We start from the raw sequence: 25,857 nt of genomic DNA, 5'->3' as shown, positions 1-25,857 counted from the left end.
TCCCTGCTCAGTAGGGAGTCTTTCTCCTTCTCCCTTGCCGCCCCCCCCCCCCCCACTGCTCATTGCTCACTCTCTCCGTCTCTCAAATAAATAAATAAAATCTTTAAAAATAAATTTAAAAAAATAGGTAATACATGAAGTGTTATTATCAAATATATATATATATTTTTTAAATATTTATTCATTTGACAGAGACACAGCGAGAGAGGGAACACAAGCAGGGGGAGTGGGAGAGGGAGAAGCAGGCTTCCCGTGGAGCAGGGAGCTCTATGTGGGGCTCGATCCCAGGACCCTGGGATCATGACCTGAGCCGAAGGCAGACGCTTAACGACTGAACCACCCAGGCGCCCCTATCAAATATATTTCTATGTTAATAGGCCCAACAACACAATTTTATAGGTAATGTTTCATGCAATTTCTTTTTAAGTCACATAAGGGGACATAATAGAAGAAATAATTATACTCTCAGGGTGCCTGGGTGGCTCAGTTGGTTAATAAGCCTCTGCCTTTGGCTCAGGTCATGATCCCAGGGTCCTGGGATCGAGCCCCACATAGAGCTCCCTGCTCAGTGGGAAGCCTGCTTCTCCCTCTCCCACTCCCCCTGCTTGTGTTCCCTCTCTCACTGTGTCTCTCTCTCAAATAAATAAATAAAATCTTAAAATAATAATAATAATAATTATACTCTCTTTTTTATTTACCTACATGTTTACTTTTACCAGTGCTCTTTTTCAGTGTCAAATTACTATCTGGTGTCACTTCCTTTCAGCCTGAATAACTTCCTTTATTATTTCCAGTAAGTCAGGTATGCCAGCAATGAATTCTTTCAGGTTTTGTTTTCTGGGAATGTCTTTATTTTACCTTCATTTTGAAAGATCATTTTACTGGATATAGGATTCTTAGGTGACAGTTTCTTTCAACACTGTGAATAAATATACCATCCCACAGTCTTCCAGCATCCATCACATCTATTGAGAAATCATCTGTTAATTTTATTGGCATTCTCTTGTGCATAATAAGTCATTTTCTTTTTGCTGCTTTTCAGTATTTTGGCTATTCTGAGTCTGGGTCTTTTTGCTTTTATCCTACTTGGGGTTCATTAAGCCTCCTCAATGTGTAGATTAATGTTTTTCATCAAATTTTGGAATTTTTCAGCCATTATTTCCTTAAAATTTTTTCTACCTCTTCCTCTTCTTTCTTTCTGGCAGTCCCATTATACAAGTGTTCATGTGCTTAATGGTGTCCCACATGTCTCTGAGACTGCTCATTTTTCATCGTTCTTTTTTTTTTCTCTGTTCTTTGGATTGCATAATCTCTCTTGATCTATATTTTGCTGATTCTTTCTTCTTCCAGCCCAAATCTACTATTGAGCCCCACTTAGTGAAGTCTTCCTATTTTTTATTGTACATTTCAGTTCCAGCAGTCAGCTACTGGTTGGTTGCAGGTTGTACTTAATACCTTTAAGCTAGTGATGTTTGCACCCTTTCCTGTTGAATCTGTGTTATGTGATTTGGACACTGCTTTCACGGTTCAGAGTTTATGAGTTTGTCCTGTGTTCAGCCATAGACCAGAGGCTCAGATGTTCCCTTTCCTTTTGTACCTCCTCAGAAGGTACAACCTTGGAGATCTGCATAGTCTTTCAGAACATCAGGACAACTATGGGTTTAGCTGGTTTCTCTGATCTTTCTGTTAAGTTTTTGGCCTGCCTTAATTTCTTGCTGGTCTGCCTCTAATGGTAACAGATTAAGCTGTTAGTCTCCACTGATTGCTAGCTGATTGCTCTGTTGTTTTTGACAGTGCCCTTGGGGCATAAATTACTCTATAGTCTGATCCAAATAAAGTTGGGCACACCTTGGCAGGGGCAAAGTATTGCTGGTTTTTAATAGTGCTTGTTTCTATCGTCTTCTGGGAAGAACCTCTGTGCTGTGGAGCAGGAGCTGGGAGTTGATTGGGAATGGATGGGCTCTTCACTGGCTGCCCCACCAAGATCCTCCCTATAGAGCAGAAGCTTGAAGTGGGAGGTGGTGGGAACTGGTGCTTTGGTTACCACCACTGCCCAGTATACATCTTCCTTAGCATAAAGCTTGGTGAGATGGCATCTGTGACTGCCAAAAACAAAAACAAAAAAACAAAAACAAAAACCTGGTATAGCTCTAGGAAACTGGGAGTAGTGGGAACTACCACTCAGCTGCTGAACTCACTAGAATAGCTTTTCTGCAATCCAGAGCTGTAAGGGAAGGGAAAGCAGTAATTCACAGTCATGAGCTGTTGGGCCTTGATCCTCCTTACAGAGTAGGAGCTGGAGATGAGGGAAAGGCTGCCACTTTCTGGCTGCTAAGCGCTCTGGAATAGTTCTTCCACACACAGAACTATGGGGGTAGAGTGTAGTTCCTACTCGAATGTGATCCTTCCTTCTGTTCTTACTGAAGTACATAGATTCAGTCAATCTCCAGAGACTTTGAATGATTGTCTTTGGTAATTTTGACTGGCTTAACAGATGTCTGTCTGGGACAGAGGTTTCACCTAACTCCTCACATCACCATTTCCAATATATGTACATAGTTAAATATTCAAACACTGCACAAAGAATTAAGTGAAAAGTAAGTCTTCCTCTCCTAAAGATGTCCTTAGGTCTGATTCCTAGAGGCAACAATTGCTACCAGTTTTTTCTTCATAACTTAGAGAGATACTTTGGCATATATATATAAAATTAATTTTTAAACCTGGATCATGAAGAACTTTAGCTGCTGCAAAATGCAGCTTCAGGATTTGAGCATGTGACTTGCTAGGATCTTGTTATACCCAAAATGTGTATTGGCTTTCCAGCTGCTTCTATAAGCATTTGTAGTCTTTATAGGTTAAGCAGTCCTTTCTGGCTTGAGTCTTGGAGATCACCTAATTTAGTTTATCATATACTTACTGGTAAAACTAGATAGTATTCTCACATCTAACATTAAATTAAGATTATAGATATCAAGATGATCACACTGTCAACATTTTTAATGATCTGTCTTTTGCTGTAGTAAACTGTATCCAATATCTGCTAGTATAGATGTTGTTTTAAGTCAGACAGTTGAGTCAGAGCTGTTAAATATTTTTTAGGTGGTAAAAAGCATTGCCTTAAAATGGAACAAATTTAAAATAACACTGGGTTGGTTCTGCAGTCTTTAATTATGTTAATTGTGACATTTTTAGAAATAAAGGGCATTTTATGTGCATGTGACACTTGTGGTTTTATTCCCGTTTCAGCTCTGAGGACTTATTATTGAAATCCTCTGTTTTGTTTTCTGTTTGATTGCTGTATAGAAAAGTATTGAATTATCTTCCCAAATGGAGAAGTTCAGCTGATGCAACCTTGTTTTACTGCTTCACCTTGTTACTTACAGTTCTTGCTTCAGTAGATCTACCTATTTGCAAGACATAAAACTGATAATAGAATTTCATCTGGGGACGGGGTGCCTGAGTGGCTCAGTCGTTAAGCGTCTGCCTTCGGCTCAGGTCATGATCCCAGGCTACTGGGATCCAGCCCCGCATTGGGCTCCCCGCTTGGCAGGAAGCCTGCTTCTCCCTCTCCTACTCCCCCTGCTTGTGTTCCCTCTCTCGCTGTGTCTCTCTCTCTCTCTTTCAAATAAATAAATAAAATCTTAAAAAAAAAAAAAAAGAATTTCATCTGGGGAAAGATAATAAAGAAAGTGATGAGTCTACTGGAAAGTAATTAAAGATGGATAGTCAGACTGTTGTTTAGCGGATAAACTTGCTGAGATTGTAGGAACTGTGTGTGATATGGGTTTTGACTTTCCTATACATATCCTGAATTTACTATGGGACTTCTGCCTGTTTTAATTTTAATTAATTAGATTTTGGAGGGGGAGAGTCAGGGAAAAGGAACAAAATAATGTTATCTGTTCTCTTGACTTTGAGAATAATGGAGGAAGAGACAAAGAGAAGGTAGCAACGTGGGATGGACATCCAGGGAAGCGATATGCTCTCTACATTTTTAAAAATGTGAGCAGGTAGCCACTGTAAACAACAGGGATCCAACACTAACCATGCAGAGTTAATATTCAGAAAATATGAGCTGAGCTTAAAATTGTAATCTACACTAAAAGTTGTTGCAGTTCTACTGACCTTTTAATAAGAGATGGTAAGCCACCTGTATAAATTATGCTAGGAGGTATTATAGCCAAATTGAATGGTTGGCTAGAGGCAGAGAAAATAAGAACTGAGCCAAGGTAGGAAGCTTCTCTGAGGCTTTATAGCCCAGGGGTCTAAGGCAGCTGGTGCTCTACATTTCTATAGCAGGAAACACAATTCAGGGATCCAGGGGCCCCTGCCTGATAGATAGGCTTGTCTCCTAGTGTTGGGAGCCGGGACAGGGTGATGCTCAAGTCTAGTGCAATTTGACTTTTGGCATAATACCGTTTAGGCAGTGGTGATTCAGTACTTGAAATTAAATGTTTTGGCTTAAAAATCAGTTTCCCTGAGTGGTTCAGGAGATGGGAATTGTATTTTCACCTTGGCAGGCCTGTTTGTATGGTCTGTAATTAATCATATTCTCCTTTTGTCTCTAGCTGCTTCCTTCAGTTGTTACCTAGGTAACAAAGGTGGAAGCTACTTAACGCCTGGGATGAAAGACTTTTTATCTTCATGAGTGTTTTCTTTAATCAGATTGCTTTCCTCCTAATACCAGAACTGCTGCTTTGCAGATTCACATCGTAGTCTATATAAGTGCTGCTCTCTAGTATCAGGCATCGTGGTGCCTATGCTAAATCTAGTTGTGATGGGTATACTGAAGGAATAGGAATTGTGGTATGATGTGGTAGAATGAATGAAGGAACCCTAGGAAATTTTGAAAAAAAAAAAAAAAAAAGTGGAACTGAAAGAAATTTAGCTTGGGTAAAGTACTATGTGGGGAACTTGGGGAATCAGAGAGCATATCAGTGCTGAGTGGGATTGGGTCCATGTCAGTAACAGATAAATCTCAAAAACATAATGTTGAGCAAAAGAAACCAGACACATGAAGTACATTTATACAAAATTTAGAAACAGGCAAAACCCTTCTGTGGGGTTAGAAGTCAGGATCTGGTTACCCTTGTGGAGGGGAATAGATAGTTATTGGAAGGAGAGCAAAAAGAGGGCTTCTGGATGCTAGTAATATTCTGTTTGTTGATCTGGGTGTTGGGTATATTGGTATGTTGTGTTTGTTAACATTGAGCTATGCAGTTATGACCTGGTAGTTTTCTGCATGCATGTTTTACTTCAATATAAAGTCAAAAAAAGGAAAGAAAAGCTTGTAGTAGTTCAGTTCTGCTTACATGGTAGTCCTGTTTAATTGCCCTTAATTAGGAACTGGATAAATAGGGACTGGTTAAATTGTGTTATGTTCCTTATACCCCTGGGGATACAATGTAGCTATTTTGAGAATGAATAATTCTACATGTACTGACATGAAGCCATTATTAAATAAAGGAAGTTTCAAAACATATAACCCATTTATGTAAAAATAAACCATCATATGCATACGCTGGTATATACATAGAAAATATCTTGAAGGCATCAGGGAAATACAAATCAAAATCACAATGAGATACCACCTCACAGCAGTCAGAATGGCTAAAATTAACAAGTCAGGAAACCACAGATATTGGCGAGGATGGGGAGAAAGAGGAACCCTTTCTGTAGGTGGAAATGCAAGCTGGTGCAGCCACTCTGGAAAACAGCATGGAGGTTCCTCAAAAAGTTGAAAATAGAGCTACCCTATGACCCATCAATTGTGCTACTCGGTATTTACCCCAAAGATACAAATGTAGTGATCCGAAGGGGCACCTGCACCCCAGTGTTTATAGCAGTAATGTACACAATAGCCAAACCATGGAAAGAGCCCAGATGTCCATTGACAGATGAATGGATAAAGAAGATGTGGGTGGGTGTGTGTGTGTGTATGATGGAATATTACACAGCCATCAAAAAATTGAAATCTTGCCATTTGCAACAACATGGATGGGACTAGGGGTATTTTGCTAATAAGCAAAATAAGTCAGCCAGAGAAAGACAATTATATGAGCTCACTGATATGTGGAATTTAAGAAACAAGGCAGAAGATCATAGGGCAAGAGAGGAAAAAAATGAAACAAAATGGAACCAGAGAGGGAGACAAACCTCGGGAAACAAACTTAGGGTTGCTGGAGGGGAGGGGGGTAGCGGGATGGGGTGGCTGGGTGATGGACATTGGCGAAGGTATGTGTTGTGGTGAGCGCTTGTGAGACTGATGAATCACAGACCTGTACCCCTGAAACAAATAATACATATGTTAATAATAAATTTTTTTAAACAATTTAAAAAACATAAAAAAAGAAAATATCTTGAAGGATGCACAAAGTGGTAAATGTTGAACTTTTACATAATTTTTTTTACTGTGAACATGGGTTACTCTTATAATCAAACTTAAAAAATAAATTCTAAATACCATTTTAAAGGCAGATGTATTGGGAGAATTATTATTACTATTTTGGTTAAATATCCAATAGAAAAGGAGTTGTGGGAGTAATTAGAGCCCCCCACCCCCCAGAAGAGTTAATATAGTTCACTCTATTCCGCTGTAGATGATGAGGCAGATTTTAATGACTTTGAGTAAACAAAGTGATTGTAGGCATTTGATGTAAAGTATAACTAAAGTGCCTCTGATTGTCATTTTAGTTGATCCAGAGTACCAGAAGGAAGCAGAACAAAGACATAGAGAATTGGCAGCTAAAGCTGGAGGATTTAATGACTTTGCAACTTTAGCTGTCATCTTTGAACAGTGCAAATCAAGGTATGTGGAATAGTTCTATGTACTAGAAAGTTGTCAGTTTGAAATATAGCTCCAATATGTATTTACTATGTGACTTTAGACAGTAAGATTCAGTGGGGGTACTGTTGACCTCAAGGTATTTTTGTGAACATTAGTGAGATTTATCTATGCCAGGTGACTGTTACTAAGTAGGCATTTATTATATAGTATTAGTTCTCTTCTTTTTTCTCTCCCTAAACCTTTCCTGAAGATGACCTTATAGAATTTTGTTTCTGTAGAAGTAGCTTAGATGTGAAAATGATTGTATATATTTGTTAAAGCATCTGTGTATAAGGAGAAATTCATTTATAAATTATTTTTTAATTCACTCAGAGGCACCTGCATTAGTTTTTTCAAATTCCTTAAAGTGCTTTCTCAGTAATTGGACAAGTTTCATAAAAGAACTGACTGTTGCTTATTTGTTTCTAGTTTTATAATAGAAATGAAAATGTTAGACTGTCTTTTTGTTTTTTGGTTTTTTTAAGTAAACTCTGTGACCAACATGGGGCTTGATCTCATAACCCCGAGATCAAGAGTCACATGCTCTACTGAGCGAGACAGCCAGGTGCCCCTGTTAGACTGTCTTTCTCTTATAGAAGTTATTTTCAAGATACCAGTATTTTTGTTTTGCAGTGGAGCTCCAGCTTCGTGGTGCCAAAAACATTGGATTCATTGGAGATGCTTATTTTCTGCATTTCGTGTTGAAGCTCAACTTCGAGAACTAATCAGGAAGCTTAAACAGGTAATTATTATAATGATCTTCTCTTGAGTAGCATTTTGGCAAGATTCTCAGAGTACTGTCCCCCAGCTATGGAAATTATGAGGTGTTCTGATCTCTGATTTGTAGAAATAGGCCCCATTTCTAACTGCGAGTACCAAGAACTGTTACCTCTTATCCTTTGGGGAGGTTCTTTTCCTGGTCTTGTGTGGTTGCCTCACATTTATATGCTAACCAGTGCTCAGCTAAACACTTGTGGAGGCCCTTCTGCAAATCTCTGGAGTTTTGTCTCTATCAAGTTCTCTTCTCTCCTGAACTCTTGGCCTGTGAACTCTAGTCGTCTTAGTCTTCCTGGACTCTCAGCTCTTTCTCTTTATGTTTTTTAAATTCTTTAAATTTTTTTTAAAGATTTTATTTATTTATTTGACAGAGAGAGAGAGAGAGAGCACAAGCAGGGGGAGCAGCAGAGGGAGAGGGAGAAGCAGACTCCCCACTGAGCAGGGAGCCCAATGCAGGGCTTGATCCCAGGACCCTGAGCCGAAGGCAGACGCTTAACTGACTGAGCCACCCAGGTGCCCCAGCTCTGTCTCTTTAGCTCAGGGAGTTCTCCAGGTTCCACTTGGGTTTTTCCTTCCTTGAGCCTTCATCCAGAATCTCTCTCAAGGTTGACTGTAAGCTGGGGCAGTCATTGGGCTTACTTCATTTATTTCCCATACTTCATTTATTTCTCAGAGATCACTATCCTTTATTGCTTGATATACAGTATTTTGGAAATCATTATTTCATATGTTTTGTACATTTTTGGTTGTTTCTGAGGAGAAGAGTAAATCTGAGCTCTCTTTTTTTTTAAGATTTTATTATTTATTTATTTGAGAGAGCGTGCGATCGAGGGGAGGAGCAAAGGGAGAGGGACAAGCAGACTCTGTGCTGTGCGTGGAGCCTGTCATGGGGCTCGATCCCACGACCCTTGAGATCATGACCTGAGCTGAAATCATGAGTCAGACGCTTAAACAACTGAGCCACCGAGGCGCCCCAAATCTGATCCCTCTTATTTCATATTGGCCAGAAACAGAAGTCTCTAGAAATGTGTAGTTTTCAAAATAAAAGATTATTTCATATTATTCTGTGATATTACCACTGTATATATATATTATTATTTCTATAGCAAAGTGATTTCCCAAGAGAGACCTTTGAAGGTCCTAAACATGAAGTACTACGAAGATGTCTTTGTGCAGGCTATTTCAAAAATGTAGCTCGAAGGTAAGCAATATGAGCTTGAGAAATGGATAAGAAATACTACTGTATTTGACTACAATGTTGAACTATTTAATATTAAAGATTGATGATTTATCTAAGCCCTGTGATTATCAGGACATCAATTACAATGACTACCATAATTGTCACTTGTGTAGGGGGAGCTGCAGTGGCTCAGAGTGGGATATTGGCGCTCAAGTTCAGTAAGAGGGAGTTTGTAGGATTCATAGAACTGTTTGTAGGATAGCTGTCTAGCATGGGGGATCAGCACCTAAGTTTAGTGACCAGGGTTTTCTTGCAGAGGGGTGGCTCTATGTGGAGTATGAAAGACAAATATGTTGAGCATGGCATTTCTGAGGAAGAATAGCTTGGTGTGGAGTGTCAGCAATTGAGCAGGAGGGGGAAGGCACTCATACGGGAGGTGTTTGGTGTTGAGTTTAGAGTCTGAGTTTAGAGTCTGAGTGTAGTGAGGGAGGGCATCTTCTTAGGGGAAGGGGTAACAATGGTGATGATAGGAGACTCATTATATACAAAGGAATTGATCACATAATTACATATATTAAAGAATGGTGAAGGGAGTATTGGAAATACTGAAAGGGAGAAATAGGGGTGGGAAAGTACAAGATGAGCCCAGAACATCTTATTTTGCCAGCAAGCAAGAAGTGATCTATGAGGTTTGAGGCCATGTTAGAAGTACACTGGAGCTAGCCTGAATAGGCCCCGACTGATCCAATATAGGACATTCTAAGCATCAAAATAAATATTGATAGTAATGGATTATATAGCCCATTAAATAAAATGTGAAATCATGGGTCTATAGTCATATAAATTAATGAGTAAATTAAAAGTTTAATGACAAATGGAATTAGTTGAGCACCTCTCCACAAAAGTCTTATTAATTACAACGGGAAAGGGGAAAAGTAACTTTTAATGGAGAAACCTGGCAGATGCTACCCAAATGAAGCCATCAAAGTGAACACCATCAGTAATGAAACAAATCGAAATCATGTTCTTCCTGATAGGATATAATGAAAAATACAGCTTCACTTCTGTGATGTTCTTGCCAAAGATATATAACCTAAATCTAGTCATCATGAAACAAACAAACTCAAATTGAGGGGCATACTACAAAATTACTATTCAAAAAGCTGTCAAGATCCTGAAGATCAAAGAAAGACTGGGGGAGTATGCCATTATGAAAGAGACTAAGGGGACATGAAAAGTAAAATTAATACTTGATTCTGAATTGGATTCTTTTGCTATAAAGGATATTATTAGGACATTTGGATAAAACTTTATTGGGGTCTGAGGGTTAGATGTTAGTCATGTTCAGTGTTAATTCCCTGGTTTTGATGGTTGTATTGTGTATTATGGTCATGTAGGAGAATGTCCTTGGTTATAGGAAATATACACTCAGATATTTGTGGATGATGAGGTATAAGGTTGGCAACTAACTCAAATGGTTCAAGTAAAAAAGATTTTTGTACCATACAGTATATAAACAATTATAATGCAGTCTGATCTGAGTTATAATGGGAGTGTTTATAAAGTATTATAGGAAATCATCTGTGGTGATGATTGAACTAGGGCTAATATTTTGACAAGTTTTTGGAATAACATTTAGGTAGGGAAGTATAGAAGAGGATAGAAATTTCTTTAAAAGATTTTATTTATTTGAGAGAGAGAGAAAAAGAGAGAGAGCACGAGCGGGGTGGGGGGAAGAGGGAGGGGGGGAGGTAGAAGCAGGCTCCATGCTGAGCAGGGAGCCCAATGCGGGGCTCAATCTCAGGACCCTGGGATCATGACCTGAGCCAAAGGCAGACGCTTAACCAACTGAGCCACCCAGGCGCCCCAGAAGAGGATAGGAATTTGAAGTTAAGAACATGAATTAGAGAAATGATAGGTGCAATGTTCTAATTATCAGATTTTAGAATAGGGAAAATTATCCCTTTAGAAAGAGATGTAGCATACTATAAAGAACACTGTATTTAAGTCAGAAGACCTATGTTTGGGACTTGCTTTCACCATACATTAACTCTGTGATCTTTAGAAGGCTAGTTGATTTATTTGAATCTCAGTTTTGACTTCTTAATAAAAATGACTTGCTCTCAAAACTCACAGGTTGTTTTGAGGCTTTATTATAAAATCATTTTGGAAACTTTAAAGCACAAATACAATATTATTGTTGATATTATTACTTATTAACCAAAAACTCTTTGTACTTAACTGAAATGACTGTTTAGGTTGTATGTAATGAGAAGTTGTATCATTATTTAAGAGGAGTTGGTAGAGAAGTTATAGTGACACTTGAAAAAGTTTAAACTTATAACACTTTTTGTGGTAGAACATATTATAATTGTTTATTGTTAGACTTGGTGCTCTACTTATTTCATTGTTTTACTGTTCTTTTCTTTATCCTTTGATTTTTGTTGTGTTTTGTTTCTTAGATCTGTTGGGAGAACATTTTGCACAATGGATGGGCGTGGAAGCCCAGTTCACATTCATCCTTCCTCAGCAGTAAGTGCCTTATTATTATTAAAGTGTCCTATTTTTTTTTTTTTTAAGATTTTATTTATTTTTGACAGAGAGAGTGTACAAGCAGGGGAAGCAGCAGGCAGAGGGAGAGGGAGAAGCAGGCTCTCTGCTCATCAGGGAGTCCAACGTGGGGCTCGATCCTGTGACCCTGGGATCATGACCCGAGCCGAAGGTAGACGCTTAACTGTCTGAGCCACCCAGGCGCCCCTAAAGCGTCCTATTTTTAATAAAGGAAAGAAATTTGTAAAGGTGTAGGACTAAGTCATGCATAAATGTCTTCTACTTTTCACTTTGAGGGTAAATTTAGCATATATCTTTATTACATAAAGCTGTAAAGGTACTGGTTGGCCCATGCCTTCTGTTTGATTGAAGAATATAGGAATTAATTCAGAAGAGTTTGGGCTGTTAGTATGTGGCTGGTCAAATGTGGAATGAGGCAAGTTACTGAGTTACCATCCTTAAATGAAATCTTTTGTATAGCTTCATGAACAAGAAACCAAACTCGAATGGATCATTTTTCATGAGGTATTAGTTACCACCAAGGTCTACGCAAGAATTGTGTGTCCAATCCGTTACGAATGGGTGAGAGACTTGTTACCCAAGTTGCATGAATTTAATGCACATGATTTGAGCAGTGTGGCCCGACGTGAAGTGAGAGAAGATGCAAGAAGGAGATGGACAAATAAGGAAAACGTAAAGCATCTAAAGGGTGAGTCAGTCGCTTGTTCTAGTGATATAAGTCCAAGGAGCATATATGTCCAAATTCTCATATAATTACAGAAATACTGTTACAGGGCGTAGATTCTGGTTCTGTCTCCTCAGAAAGCAAAGATTGGTCGGGAGTCTCAGACTTTGTTACTTTGACTTCCTTCTTTCCTTCCAGTTAATCATGTTTTCCTTAACTCCTCTGTCCAACATTATTAACAACAGTATCTGTTGAGCTTTTACCATGTGCTAACAACTGGCATTACCCCATTGAGTTTTCACAATAACCCCATGAGGTAAGTACATATCCCCATGTTATAGATGAGGAAATACTTAGCAGTTACAATAATTTGCTGAAAATCCCATAGTTAATAATTCATGAGTCTGGATTTTGAACCCAAGGAAACTGACTTGATGGTCTATACTCTTTTTTTTTTTTTAAGATTATTTATTTGAGAGAACACAAGCAGGGGGAGCGGAAGAGGTAGAGGGAGAAGTAGCCTCCTCACGGAGCAGGGAGCCCAGTGCAGGACTCAATCCCAGGACCCTAGGGTCATGACCTGAGCCAAAGGCAGATGCTCAACCAACTGAGCCATGCAGGCACCCCTTGATGGCTTATACTCTTAATCATAATAGCATACTGCTTCTCAGTAGTCCTTTGCTATTTTTATTTTGTTTATAAAATTTTGTGAACTATTACTTCAGAACATCTTTTTTTTCCTACGGGATCTTTCTGTAAAATGTTAGGTCTCTAGTTAGGAGGCATAAAGAGTTATACTGAACTAGGAGATAAAGTTTAATTTTCAGCTCACATATACAAAAAGCTTTTCAGTAAAGCTTTCTGGGCTGATTTTTTAAAATAAGATTTTATGTATGTATGTATGTATGTATGTATGAATGAATGAATGAATGAGACAGAGAGGGCACAGGGTGGGAAGGGGCAGAAGGAGAGAGAGAATCTCAAGCAGGCTCTGTGCTAAGCTAGGGCTTGATCTCTCAACCCTGAGATCATGACCTGTGTCGAAATCAAGAGTCGGGCACTTAACACCCTGAGCCACCTAGGCACCCCTGTGATTTTATAATAAAGGTCAACTTGGGGTGGAAAGACCAATGCCTTTTTTTTTTTTTAAAGATTTTATTTATTTATTTGAGAGAGAGAGAGTGAGAGAGAGCACATGAGAGTGGGGAGGGTCAGAGGGAGAAGCAGATTCCCTGCCGAGCAAGGAGCCTGATGCGGGACTCGATCCCGGGACTCCAGGATCATGACCTGAGCCGAAGGCAGTTGCTTAACCAACTGAGCCACCCAGGCGCCCCAAGACCAATGCCTTTTAAAAAATAGATGTGTTGAAATCAGTGGTTGTCAGAAGCTGGGGGTGAGAGGAGGGGCTGACCACAAAGGGACAGGAGGGAATTTTGGGGGTTGAGGATTCTGTCTCTTGAGTTTGGTCACAGACTGTAATGTACTTGTGAAAATTCATAGAACTGTTTACTAAAAAGGGTATATTTTATTGTAGATAAATTATACCTTAATTTTTTAAATGAAAAAAAAATACATAAACTATACAGCCTCATACAAAAAATTAAGATATATAAAAGATAGAGAAATGTAAATATAGATATCTGCTGATGGATTTTCACCAGCATTACCATTCCCCCCACGATATATATATATATTGTTGTGAAGACCTAACAATATACAACTGGCCAGAAGAAATGAGGGTCATGTCCTCTGCATTTAGTAACATTTATTCATGCCCTCAGCTAGAATTATGTCTAATTCCAAGAACCCATGTTAATTCTCATACCAGTGCAAGAACTTAAGAGTCTAAGGCAGTGGGGCACCCCGGTGGCTCAGTCGGTTAAAGTGTCAGACTCTTGATTTCGGCTCAGTGATGATCTTAGGGTTGTAAGATCGAGCCCCGCATTAACTCCACAATGAGCCTGGAGCCTGTTTGGGATTCTGTCTTCCTCTTCTGAGGCTGATTGATGGAGCAAATTGTATTATCCTTTTTTAACATCATGAGAAATAGAGTGGTAAGGAAATTTGCCCAAGATCTGGAAGAGTCTTTAGAAATGTAGTGTTTTGTTGCAGTGTATAACTGTACTACATGTTTGAATTAGGGTCGGTTATTCGAACATTTAGGCCTTCATACTTGCATTTCTTTCTCTCTTCCTTTTCTTCCCCTTCCCCTTCCCTCTTTCTTTCTTCTTATTTTCTAACCATAGACTTGTTTCTTTTGAAAGAACAAAATTTAATTTCCTTTTTTCCCCCCCTTAACATTGAAAAATCAGGGCATCTCCTTCTTTTAACACTTCTTGTACTGAGTTTCACGACTAAAGTTTTACTGGATTAATTTGTAATGTTTTCAGATGGAATCTCAAAAGAAGTCCTAAAGAAAATGCAGAGAAGAAATGATGATAAATCCATATCAGATGCACGTGCTCGTTTTCTTGAGCGAAAGCAGCAAAGGTCCCAGGATCACAGTGACACACGGAAGGAAACAGGCTAAGCAGTGAACCCTCCAATTCAGGAAGTAGGAAAAGCGGCCAGGAAATGTGCTTCTACTTTGCCATTTATATCAGACAGCACTACCAAGAGGAAGTGGTCAGCAGCTGTTACTAGCATACAAGCTAAAAGCAAATCCAAGTTCATCAATACCAATACATGAAATTTTCAAAGAAAAGATTGAATTGCCATTGTCATAGACAATGATATATGAAACCAATGAAAGACAATACATGTGATATTTTCCTCACTTCAGTTTTTCTGGCCTTAACTGGTATCAGATGCTGTCACTGAGATATTTTCAAAGAACATTGAATTGTATTTAATCAGCGTGTATTCCATTTGCATTTGAAGCATTAAAAATTATTTTCCTTAAATCTCTTTAAGGCCTTCTTGTTGCTGTTAGAATAGTATTATATCAGGTTATCAGGTATGTGACCATTTCCTTCAGAAGGCTGAATATAAGAGGTTTTTACTCAGCAATACTTAGATGTCTAACCGTTTAATTGCTACAGAGCTTTATAGATATTTAGAGAAAAGACTTAATCAATTAGCAAATAAGAAAATTGCCTATGGCAAGTTTCTTTGTTGAATTAATATTAATCCTTAAATTGATTTTTCTGGGATTATACAAATTCCTTTTTATATAAAAATATATTGTTTAAAACAGTAGCTATAGCCATTAACCAAAGGACAGATGATATATATATATGTTTTTTTTTAGCTGTCCCTACATACCTGTATCAGCACCATGTATGTAGGTGTGACAGTGTTTCAAACAGCCCCTCCACCTGGCCTACTCTCTTGCCTCCAGCTGCTTGGGTAGGACCATTTAAACATCTGTTATGCTGATCTTGAGATGGGAGTTTTTCAAAGCAGCCAACACCACATCACCAGTGTTTCAAATTGGAACCTTGAGGCTGGTTAATATCACACTCAGGCCACACTCAGCACTTGCCCACTCTGTTGTTTACTGCCTTGTATTCTAGTTATTTGTGTATTTGTCTGTCTCCCCCACTAGATTATACGCTCCTTGTGGGCAGGGACTATGTCTTTCTCATCTTTGTATTTTTCATGGCACCTAGCACAGTGCTTTGCACATAATAGTCACTCAATGTTTGTTAAATAAAGCTATTAGTGTCATTAAAATTCAAAAGGTAGTATAATGTGTGTTTTTAGATATTTTTTGTAAAAATTAAGAATCTAAATTTTTCATAGGTAACTAACTTTTGCAGTTATTTCCCTTGGCATCTAAACAGTTTTCTGTTCAATATTAGAAACTAGAGCCTTTATTGAAAAACCCTGTGAGGACCCAAATCTGTGGGTTTGTTCTTAAGGTAAGGTGAGTGATGATGGTTCCTCTAACATTCCCAGCATTGTGGCTTTGCTCATTTTTTTAATCTTCAGTGCTCTTGACACTATTTCAGCACATTAGTCTTACCAGGTTCTCTTCTCAGTATATGTATCAGTGTACTTCCTTAGATGTGGTAGGGCTGTATGTGGACTCTCAGAATAAATGCTCTTTCATTTCAGTAAATATTAGCCACACATTCTAAATCTATAGTACGTAATCACATTTCCCAGTAATGTTCTTGATAGCATTTTCCCCCAGTTCAGGATCCAGTCAAGAATCATATACTGTATTTAATCTCTTTTAGTCTGGAAAATGTCCTCAGTCTTTCTTGGACTTTCACATTTAAGACTTTTGAATAGGGCGCCTGGGTGGCTCAGTCGTTAAGCGTCTGCCTTCGGTTCAGGTCATGATCCCAGGGTCCTGGGATCGAGTCCCGCATTGGGCTCCCTGCTTGGCGGGAAGCCTGCTTCTCCCTCTCCCACTCCCCCTGCTTGTGTTCCTGCTCTCGCTGTCTCTCTGTTAAATAAATAAATAAAATCTTTAAAAAAAAAAAAAAAGACTTTTGAATAACAGTTCTGACATTTTTTAGTAATACAGGCTAAGTTATTGTTCTTTTTTTTTTTTTTTTTTTTGAGAGGGAGAGGGAGACCGAATCTTAAGCAGCGTAGAGCTTGATCTCATGACCCTGAGATCATGCCCTGAGCCAAAAATCAAGTCAGACGCTTAACTGACGCTTAGCCACCCAGGTGCCCTCAGGCTGTTATTTTATAGAATGTCCTCAGTTTGGATTTCTCTGATGTTTAACACATGGTGGGAATTCCATGGCTGGAAAACTGCATATGTATTGCCAATGTCTTTCCTAAGGCATCAAATCTGGAGGTACATGGTATTTGCCCCTTATTGGTGACATTAATTTTGATTACTTGGTTAGGGTATTTTGATTTCTTCAGTGTAGTTACTCTTATTATTAAGTAATTTGGGGAGAGATATGTTGAGATTATGTTAAATAGCCTATTCCTCATAAATTACCACCCTCTGGATTTACCATAACTTGATGACTCTTGCTGAATCAGTGTTATTTTTATGGTTGCAAAATGGTGATTTTTTTCCCCCCTCATTCTTTCCTATATTTATTTGTTGGCATTGAGAAAGAGCTTTCTTTGAAGAAGAATTTCCAGTATACAGATGGATGCTAGGAGTAGCATAGATCAAGACAGAGAATTAGAAAGCCCAGGGGCTATTTGAGAAGGGTGGCAAACCAGTTTATTTGGTGCATAGAGTACATGTAGGATAGTAATAGGCTAAAAATGTTGGCTCAGAACAGATTATACAAGGCTTTGAAAGCCAAGCTATGGAATTTGGACTTATTTTGTACTATACAAATGTATTAAAGGAGAATGACATCATTAAAGCTTTAAGGTAATTGTGACAACAGTTCCTATAAAAATAGGTGACTTCCCCTGAGAGAGGCTGTCCATAGGTTAAGAGGAATACTAGATCTAGTTAAGAAGGTGGAAGGAGCCTTGGAGGAACAGTAGTGGTAATGGACAAATTTATTCTTTAAAGAATGAGGATTCACCTTCAAATTACTAAATGAAACAAAACAAAAACAAATGACAAATGTTATAGAAAAATGGCCAAAGGACATGTTTTCTCACAAAAGAGGAAACACGAATGTTCAGTAAGACAAGGTACTGAATCTTACTAGTAATTAGGGAAATTCAGTGTAAAACAGTGAGATGCCATTCTTTTTCATCAGATTGGCAACAATCAATATGCCTGAAAAGTGTTGGCATAGAATAAATTGCTCTTATTTTAGAGAACATTTTGGCAATATCTAGTAAAGTTGAAGATGTGCATAACCTATGACCCAGCAAGCCCACCTTTAGATTCATATCCTAAGAACTCTTTGGGATTATATAAAATACTCTGTTCCTCATAAAGTTTGACCATGTAGATTTAGCATCATTTTTTTTTTTAAAGATTTTATTTATTTATTTGAGAGAGAGAGAATGAGAGACAGAGAGCATGAGAGGGAGGAGGGTCAGAGGGAGAAGCAGACTCCCTGCCGAGCAGGGAGCCCGATGCGGGACTCGATCCTGGGATTCCAGGATCATGACCTGAGCCGAAGGCAGTCGCTCAACCAACTGAGCCACCCAGGCGCCGATTTAGCATCATTTGATGATTGATGTTCAATACTTAAAAATATGCTAAATACAGCATTCATAAAATTGTTATACTCCATTGTTTCTAATAGCAAAAATGAGAACAGTATATACGTATCAGTAGAGAAATGGTTGAATAATTGTTCTATGTTCTTATGGTCAAATTCTATACAGCAGTGAAAGTGATTTTTGAGACTCCTGATGCCTACTCTTAAACTGCTTTGCAGAACAGGTGAACCAGTTTGCATTCCCAACAGCAATGTCGTAAAGTGCCTGTCTTACTGTAGCCTGTAGACCCTCAAAAAAACTCTTCTTTTTTTTTAAAGATTTTATTTATTTGAGACAGAATGAGAGAGAGAGAGAGCTCATGAGAGGGGGGAGGGTCAGAGGGAGAAGCAGGTTCCCCGCTGAGCAGGGAGCCTGATGCGGGACTCGATCCCGGGACTCCAGGATCATGACCTGAGCCAAAGGCAGTCGCTTAACTGACTGAGCCACCCAGGCACCCCTCAAAAATACCCTTCTAATTATAGACAAAAGTGCCTCATTATTATGTTAATTTACATATTTAGATATTCAGCTCTTTTTCCTTATGTTCAAACTGTCTACAAGAAATAACTGATTTGAATTTGATAAGGTCAGATAGTAAATATTTTAGGCTTTCAGGCGATACAGTCTCTCTTGAAACTACTCTGCTGTTGTAGTATAAAAAACAGCCATAGACAGTACATAAACAAATGGGTACGGCTGTATTCCAATAAAACTTATGGATGGTAAAATTTAAATTTCATGTAATTTTCCTATCAGGAAACATTATTCTTTTGACTTCACTTCTTTACCACTTGCACTTTAATCCAGGAAAGCTACTTTTCACATACCCATTCTAATTCAGATTATTTCATTTGTAAGAAAAGATCTTAATTTCATGAAATATCTGAGATTTTTCTGGCTTTTATTTTTCTTGATAGCAGAGTTGATAGGATTGAGCCTAATGTTAGGCATTAATAAATTTATTTATTTATTTATTTATTTTTAAAGATTTTATTTATTTATTTGAGAGACAGCATGAGAGGGAGGAGGGTCAGAGGGAGAAGCAGAATCCCTGCCGAGCAGGGAGCCCGATGTGGGACTCGATCCTGGGACTCCAGGATCATGACCTGAGCCAAAGGCAGTCGCTTAACCAACTGAGCCACCCAGGCACCCCAGGCATTAATAAATTTAAATTATAATCTTTATTCTCAGAATTTTCAGAGTAATCTATATTACTTGTTAGCTGTTTCTTTAACCTTAAATATGAATAATACAAAATTCTCTTGTGAAACTATTAAAGATTTTCAACTCTTTTTTTAAAGATTTATTTATTTTAGAGAGAGTACAAGTGGCGGGAGGGGCAGAGGAAGAGAATCATCAAGCAGGTTCCCCACTGAGTGAGGAGCCTAACGCGAGGCTCGATCTATGACCCTTGAGATCCCCACCTGAGCCAAAAAAAGAGACGCTTAACTGACTGAGCCACCTAGGCACCCATTTATTTATTTATTTATGTATGTATGTATGTATGTATTTATTTAAGTAGGTTCCATACCCAATGTGGGGCTTGAACTCAACCTTGAGATCAAGAGTTGCATGCTTTACTGATGAGCCGGGCAGGCACCCCAACTATTAAAGATTTTCAGAGAAAAGAATCACATTACTTGTCCAGATAAAATCTACATGTTTCTTAACCTAATATTACTTGGTGCTCAGCTAATACATAGGAAATGAGATGGGTTAATCCAAAATACAGCATAGCACCCAGTTTGGTGCCTTTTGCATATGATAGATGTTTATAAATAATTGTACTAGCTCCAGGTATGCTTATTGACAACATAAGTTGGCCCAGGCTTTGAATTAAATAGGTGATACAGTCAATAAATGTTATAATAGCTTAAGAAATAGGATAAATAGATTTTAAGCTGAGTTTTTAAGGCAGAGTAGAACTTGGACTAGATTAAGAAAGGAAACAGAGTGTGTGATTGGGAGAGGAACCAGAATTAAGCATGGAAAGAATATTAGTGTCACCTTGAGAGGGGCTTTTTTGAAGTATTTTTCAGTTTCCAGTCTGTAATGTGGGCTAACACTAGGTCAAATGAATAACTTGAGTGCCACTCATTCTTGCAGACAGAAAAATGTGAAAGTTGGCTTGGCCTCGGGTTATTCTTTTACAGCATGTAGCACTTAAGAGACTGCCATTGTGTGCCAGTCTGCTACTCTATTTAGTTACTTTCAAGATATGGAATTTTTAAGCCTTCCTCAGTAATGAGGAGTATAATCTCATCTCTACCTCTGATTTGGTGGTTTAGCTAGATAGTCCAAAAATATAGAGATGGTAAAGGGCTGTTTTTATCAGGTTTTTATTTTCACCCTAAAGAGAACTTTTCATGTCTCTTGGTGCTAACAGGGCTGACTCCAAAAAGAAAAAGAAACTTAAATCAATAAATGAGGTAGGCTTATATGAATGCTACATATTTTTCTTTACTGGAATGTTATGGAATGAATAGTTGCGTAGTTATATACTGTACAACGTTATAAACTCACAGTTATTTGGAATAAAAGCAACCAGGAAAAGGAAATAACCAAGTTTTTGGTTAGTTTTACATAATCCACTTTTATCAGTCATGACATGTTAAGATAAGTCATTTTTAAAAAAGTAATTTGTAGTGTGTCCTAAATTTGGTACATATTCAGATCAGGCTACATCTGTAGGTGTACTTACAGAAATTTCACAGTGATGAACTCGAGGACTTGAAAATTCAGAATTGCTTTCCCCACATAAAAAATTGTTTAATCAGGGGCGCCTGGGTGGCTCAGTTGGTTAAGCGACTGCCTTCGGCTCAGGTCATGATCCCGGGGTCCTGGGATCGAGCCTCACATCAGGCCCCCTGCTCAGCGGGAAGCCTGCTTCTCCCTCTCCCACTACCCCCTGCTTGTGTTCCCTCTCTCACTGTCTCTCTCTCTCTATTAAATAAATAAATAAAATCTTTAAAAAAAATTGTTTAATCAAAAGATTTTAACATTGAGTATTTAATTTTTCATTGTATGTACTGAAAGGTATTTGTTGACCAAGTAAATTAGATTATACTTCCTTGAAACTTTATTATTGAGTTAATCAAAAACTTTGCTTACTAGATCTGTTTTTACCATTCTGTTCTGAGAGTTTACTACCATAAGAAGGCTGCATACGTGACAGAATTTTAAGATTGCCGAGAAAACATGTTTGTGGGTCATGCCTTGCTTTGGAGATGGTAATAATTCTAGGAGATGAATAGAGACAGTTCTACGTATTTAGAAAGGAAAGAGAAAAAAAAAAAAAAAAAACCAGACCATAACAATCATTCCAACATCCTGATCCTCATCGTCCCTTCACTGTATAGAACTTCTCCAGCTCTTGTGACTTTTATTTTTGGATATGAAGGGGATATAGTGACATGGCATCTGACTCCCTATTGATCAGCAGTGTTATAACTCTTCTGGGTTTTTCTGTCCATAATGCTCTGTGTATCACTCTATTTGAACCAACTTTTCTGAGATGACTTTTTAAGGTAATGTTATGAGCCACTTCATTCCTCTGCTGGAATCTGATTTAACCTTTAGACAACATGGGAGGGGCCTATATAATATGACTAGATTCCAGTTTGTATTCCCACAGGGATTCACTTCGGGATTCACTTGGAACATGCTCAATCTTGACACAGAATAAAGATTCATTATAGATCTTATTTGCCATCCATGATACATTATAAAACTTGTCTGTATAAATTAGATTTAAGACAAGCCTGAGTAAGTGAATGATACTAAGTATAAATTCAGGTCCATCTCATACTAAAAAGGCCATGAAAATTTTTTTCTGGCTTTGTAAATGTTTCTTTTCAGGTGAGCTTTGCCTATAATCAGTGCCTTGTACAGGGCCAAAATAAAGTGGACACTGTAGGTTGACTGATACCTGAGTCAGTGTATTTGATATGCTGCTTTTTACCTAATCCTGAGGGATTCATATCTGTGGCCCTAGGGGGCTGAGATGTTTCAAAGCTGCTGTTTAAATGGCAAAACCACTTACTGGGTAATGTTAAAGTATATCCCTCTTGGTTTCACTAAAATCTGAATTTTAAATAATTGGTACAGTGGGTTAGGCTTTTAAAGTTCTGCTTTAAAATTAATATATATTTTTAAAGATTTTATTTATTTATTTGACAGAGAGACACAGCAAGAGAGGGAACACAAGCAGGGGAAGTGGGAGAGGGAGAAGCAGGCTTCCCGCGGAGCAGGGAGCCCGATGCGGGGCTTGATGCGGGGCTTGATCCTGGGATCATGACCTGAGCCGAAGGCAGACGCTTAATGACTGAGCCACCCAGGTGCCCCTAAAATTAATCTCTTAATGTTTGAGAAATGCCTTTACTTTGTGGCTTTTGCAATGTAGCTAGCTCCCGATGTTTTTAAAAGGTCAAGTTAAAAGGCAGGAGCCTTAATTTGGGGCTGCTTGAAGATAAACAACTATAGAGGAATCCAGTGAATGTTCTTTTGAGGTGTCATTCTCATTGTATGTGTTATATATATATTTTATATAAAATATCATATTGTTATATTTTACATTATATATACATATTATTTCCTGCCATAAAAATTACAGGTACGATAAAGGTTTTTTGGTATAGGTTTTGAGAAACTGACACTCCTCAAAATAGCATATCAGCAATGCAGTTTTTCTAATGGTGCTTGCTGTGACTCAGAGTGAGGAGCTACTATTGAATATTCTGATAAAAATAGCTTCAAATTGGAAGAATTTGACCACTTTTATTAATATGGCTACTTACTAAAATATTTTCTGGAACTAAAAGCCAGGATGATAATACATTAATAGCAGTCGAGATAGCGGCACCTGGGTGGCTCAGTTGGTTAAGCATCTGCCTTTAGCTCAGGTCATGATCCCATTGGGGGGAGGGGGAGCCCCTGGGATCAAGCCCATGTTGGCCTCTCTTCTCAGTGGGGAGCCTCCTTCCTCCTCTTCCTCTGCTGCTCCCCATGCTTGTGCTCCCTCGCTCTCTCTCTGCCAAATAAAATCTTTAAAAAATTTGCAGATGTATTAGAAGACTTTGTCATAGTTAGAAAAAAACCCAAAACCCAGCATTTGTTTTCTGATTTATAAGGTTATCTATCTTCTCTAACTTAAGGTAGCACCTGAAAACAAAGCCATTTGATTACTGCTCAGGTAACTGGGAACAGTGACTCAGCCTTCGGGACTTCTAAACCAAGGATAACCTTTCCTGCCTTTACACCATTAGCAGGGAACAGCTTACTACCATAAAAAACTCTCCTTATTACCTCAGCCAAAATTATTGATCTTTAAAATGCACAGGTTTGAGTTTTAATGTTTATCCTCTGGATCAGCTTTCCTCTTGAAAAATTTTGGATTTATTGATTTGAAGGATATAGTGTTCAAAATGAACTGGTAAATTGTAATCTATTTTTCTTCTGTCTAAATGACTTCTGAAAATAATGCATTTATTACATTTCTATGTGTGATGACACAGCAGTCATTAACAGAACCTCAGTGCACTTTTGGTTATATATTCCACACATTCAGACATCCAAGCTAAAATCAATTGCTTTGGGAATTCTAAATGTACTTAAAATTATAGGTCTGTATGAAAATGCAAGACAGTTATTAACAAATTACAAAAAATATTGGTGGCCCAATCATGATACAGCTCTTGTATCCCAGATTCTGAGATTAGACATGTAACCTGATTAAGCTACTGCTTTTACTATAATAAAACAATAACTCCTTTAGATTTTTAATTTAGAATTTGTCTACTTCCCAAAAGGATTGAAAGCAGCTACTATTAAACTGGAATTAGAAAGGTTATTTCAAATGTTGCAGAATACAGAACATCTTCAAGCATCTGGCCTAATAAAACAAAACACAATTTTGTCTACCATAAATATTCACTCTTATTCTTTGCATAATAGCCTTCTGTCTCCTCTCTTACCTGCGAAAGATTCTTCTCTCAACCTAAGTATGTGAGATGTATTTTGGGAAAAACATTAAAAGCAATTTAAATGATTAAGCAAACTTCTCTAAGCAAAACTGCTTAACACACAAAATTATTGTATACCTAATAGGGTTTTATGTTTAACTTAAAAGGGCATTAGAAAGAATTACTGTGTACTTGTTTTTCCTCAAGATCGTTCTGGAAAAATAGCCACATCTCTTATAAAGATGAAAGGCACATAGCTAAATTCTCAAACCTTTAATGCATTTGTGCTATTAATGAAATGTTACAGCTTATACCTTAGCAATAAAGTATTGGGAAGGTTATTAATCGATAATGAATATTGTAGTTATCTTAATGCTGTTGGAAAACAAGATGCTCCAATTTTGAAGCGCTTATATTCCCAAATACTGCTAATTAACTGGCAATGTTAAGGTGGTCCTACTGAAATACACCGCTAGTAGTTAATCCCCTTTTATAAGAATGTGTATTAGCCACACCTTAGAAGAATCTTAAAGGTTTCAAACCTCCCCCTTAAACTCAGTATCGAAATCTTTAAGATTTTTTTAGCCACATCAAATTGTAATCTATTTTTCTTCTGTCTAAATGACTTCTGAAAATAATGCATTTATTACATTTCTATGTGTGATGACACAGCAGTCATTAACAGAACCTCAGTGCACTTTTGGTTAGGTATTCCACACATTCAGACATCCAAGCTAAAATCAATTGCTTTGGGAATTCTAAATGTACTTAAAATTATAGGTCTGTATGAAAATGCATGTGTATGAAAATGATGTGGCCAAAAAAATCCTCCTGCCACAATTTTGGTCCAATTCTGTAGCACATACACGATACTCAAAGTCTCTAACTCTGTACTAAGCTAGACCCGTTTCACATACATATTATGTCCGCCAAAATGTCCGCAGAGTAAGAAAAGGTATCGCAAGGCCAGCTGAGACACCTCATAAATGGCCTTCACTGTCCTTTGAGCCAATTATTTAGGTAACATACAAAAAAAATTGCTAGTCCTAGTTAGAATCCAAGCGCCAGGTTCTCCAAGCGTCAGAAGGGTGTGCATAAGGGCGGGGAGGATCTCAAACCCCATTTCATTCCCTCTCCCTGAGACGTAAGAAACCACCCACGGTATGAAAGTAGGCGGGGGAGGAGTGCTGCAGCCGGCTGCCAAGAAAGCTCTCTGCAAGGAGGCCGTTTCCCTGAGTCACGGAGAGGGCGGGAGGCTGGGCCCATCTGCCCACGCCACGTTCTCTTCATAAGGGACTCAGTTTAAATAGGCAGGGCCCAAAGGGAAAGGGAAAAGCATCGCCATTCCTCAACTCGGCCCAACAGCCACCCCATTCCCAGGAGACCCTGCATTTCCCTAGAACTCGCTCTGCATTCTGCCAGCAAGAGCCGACCCTCCCCGACCAGCATCACGTGCACCCGGAAGTACGTGGGTGGGACCTAAGCGCCCACGGAAATGACGTAGTCACTGCTAGTCGCATGATGTGGCAAAATGCAAAAAAAAGGGGTGGGGGGAGGAAAAGCAGGAGGCTGGGGAAAGTGATGAGTCCAAAAAAGTAGTCCCTTCGAGTCCTCTAATTTACCCTCGTGGCGCAGCAGTAAGCGAGGCCCTCGGCGCACTGCGCCCCGAATTCCTGCGCCCCACTGCACCGCGGCGCTCCGTGGAGGGGTACATAAGGCGGAGGGAGTGAGGAGACTTGGGCGGAGTTCTGTCGGCGGGATCCCTCCGCAGGGCTCAGCCGTTTCC

At 38.6% G+C, this 25,857-nt stretch overlaps 1 protein-coding gene across 1 annotated transcript in view; it reads left to right on the top strand.

Annotated features, from left to right (window-relative positions):
- Window positions 1-15,700, top strand: part of DHX40 (DEAH-box helicase 40) — a 48,435-nt gene extending 32,735 nt beyond the window's left edge. The window contains exons 13-18 of the mRNA XM_035026720.1: window positions 6,694-6,808; window positions 7,460-7,568; window positions 8,710-8,804; window positions 11,246-11,315; window positions 11,814-12,042; window positions 14,409-15,700. Of these exons, the coding sequence (XP_034882611.1) occupies window positions 6,694-6,808; window positions 7,460-7,568; window positions 8,710-8,804; window positions 11,246-11,315; window positions 11,814-12,042; window positions 14,409-14,548 (758 nt within the window). The 3' untranslated portion in view covers window positions 14,549-15,700. The remainder of the gene's footprint in view (window positions 1-6,693; window positions 6,809-7,459; window positions 7,569-8,709; window positions 8,805-11,245; window positions 11,316-11,813; window positions 12,043-14,408) is intronic.
- Window positions 15,701-25,857: the final 10,157 nt, after the last annotated feature.

The sequence above is a fragment of the Mirounga leonina genome, unplaced genomic scaffold, assembly GCF_011800145.1.
Source record: "Mirounga leonina isolate KUSES-001 unplaced genomic scaffold, KU_Mleo_1.0 Mir_200, whole genome shotgun sequence".
In the NCBI taxonomy this organism is placed as follows: domain Eukaryota; kingdom Metazoa; phylum Chordata; class Mammalia; order Carnivora; family Phocidae; genus Mirounga; species Mirounga leonina.
The sequence above is the reverse complement of the archived record's forward strand: the minus strand, read 5'-3'. Positions and strand labels throughout refer to the sequence as shown.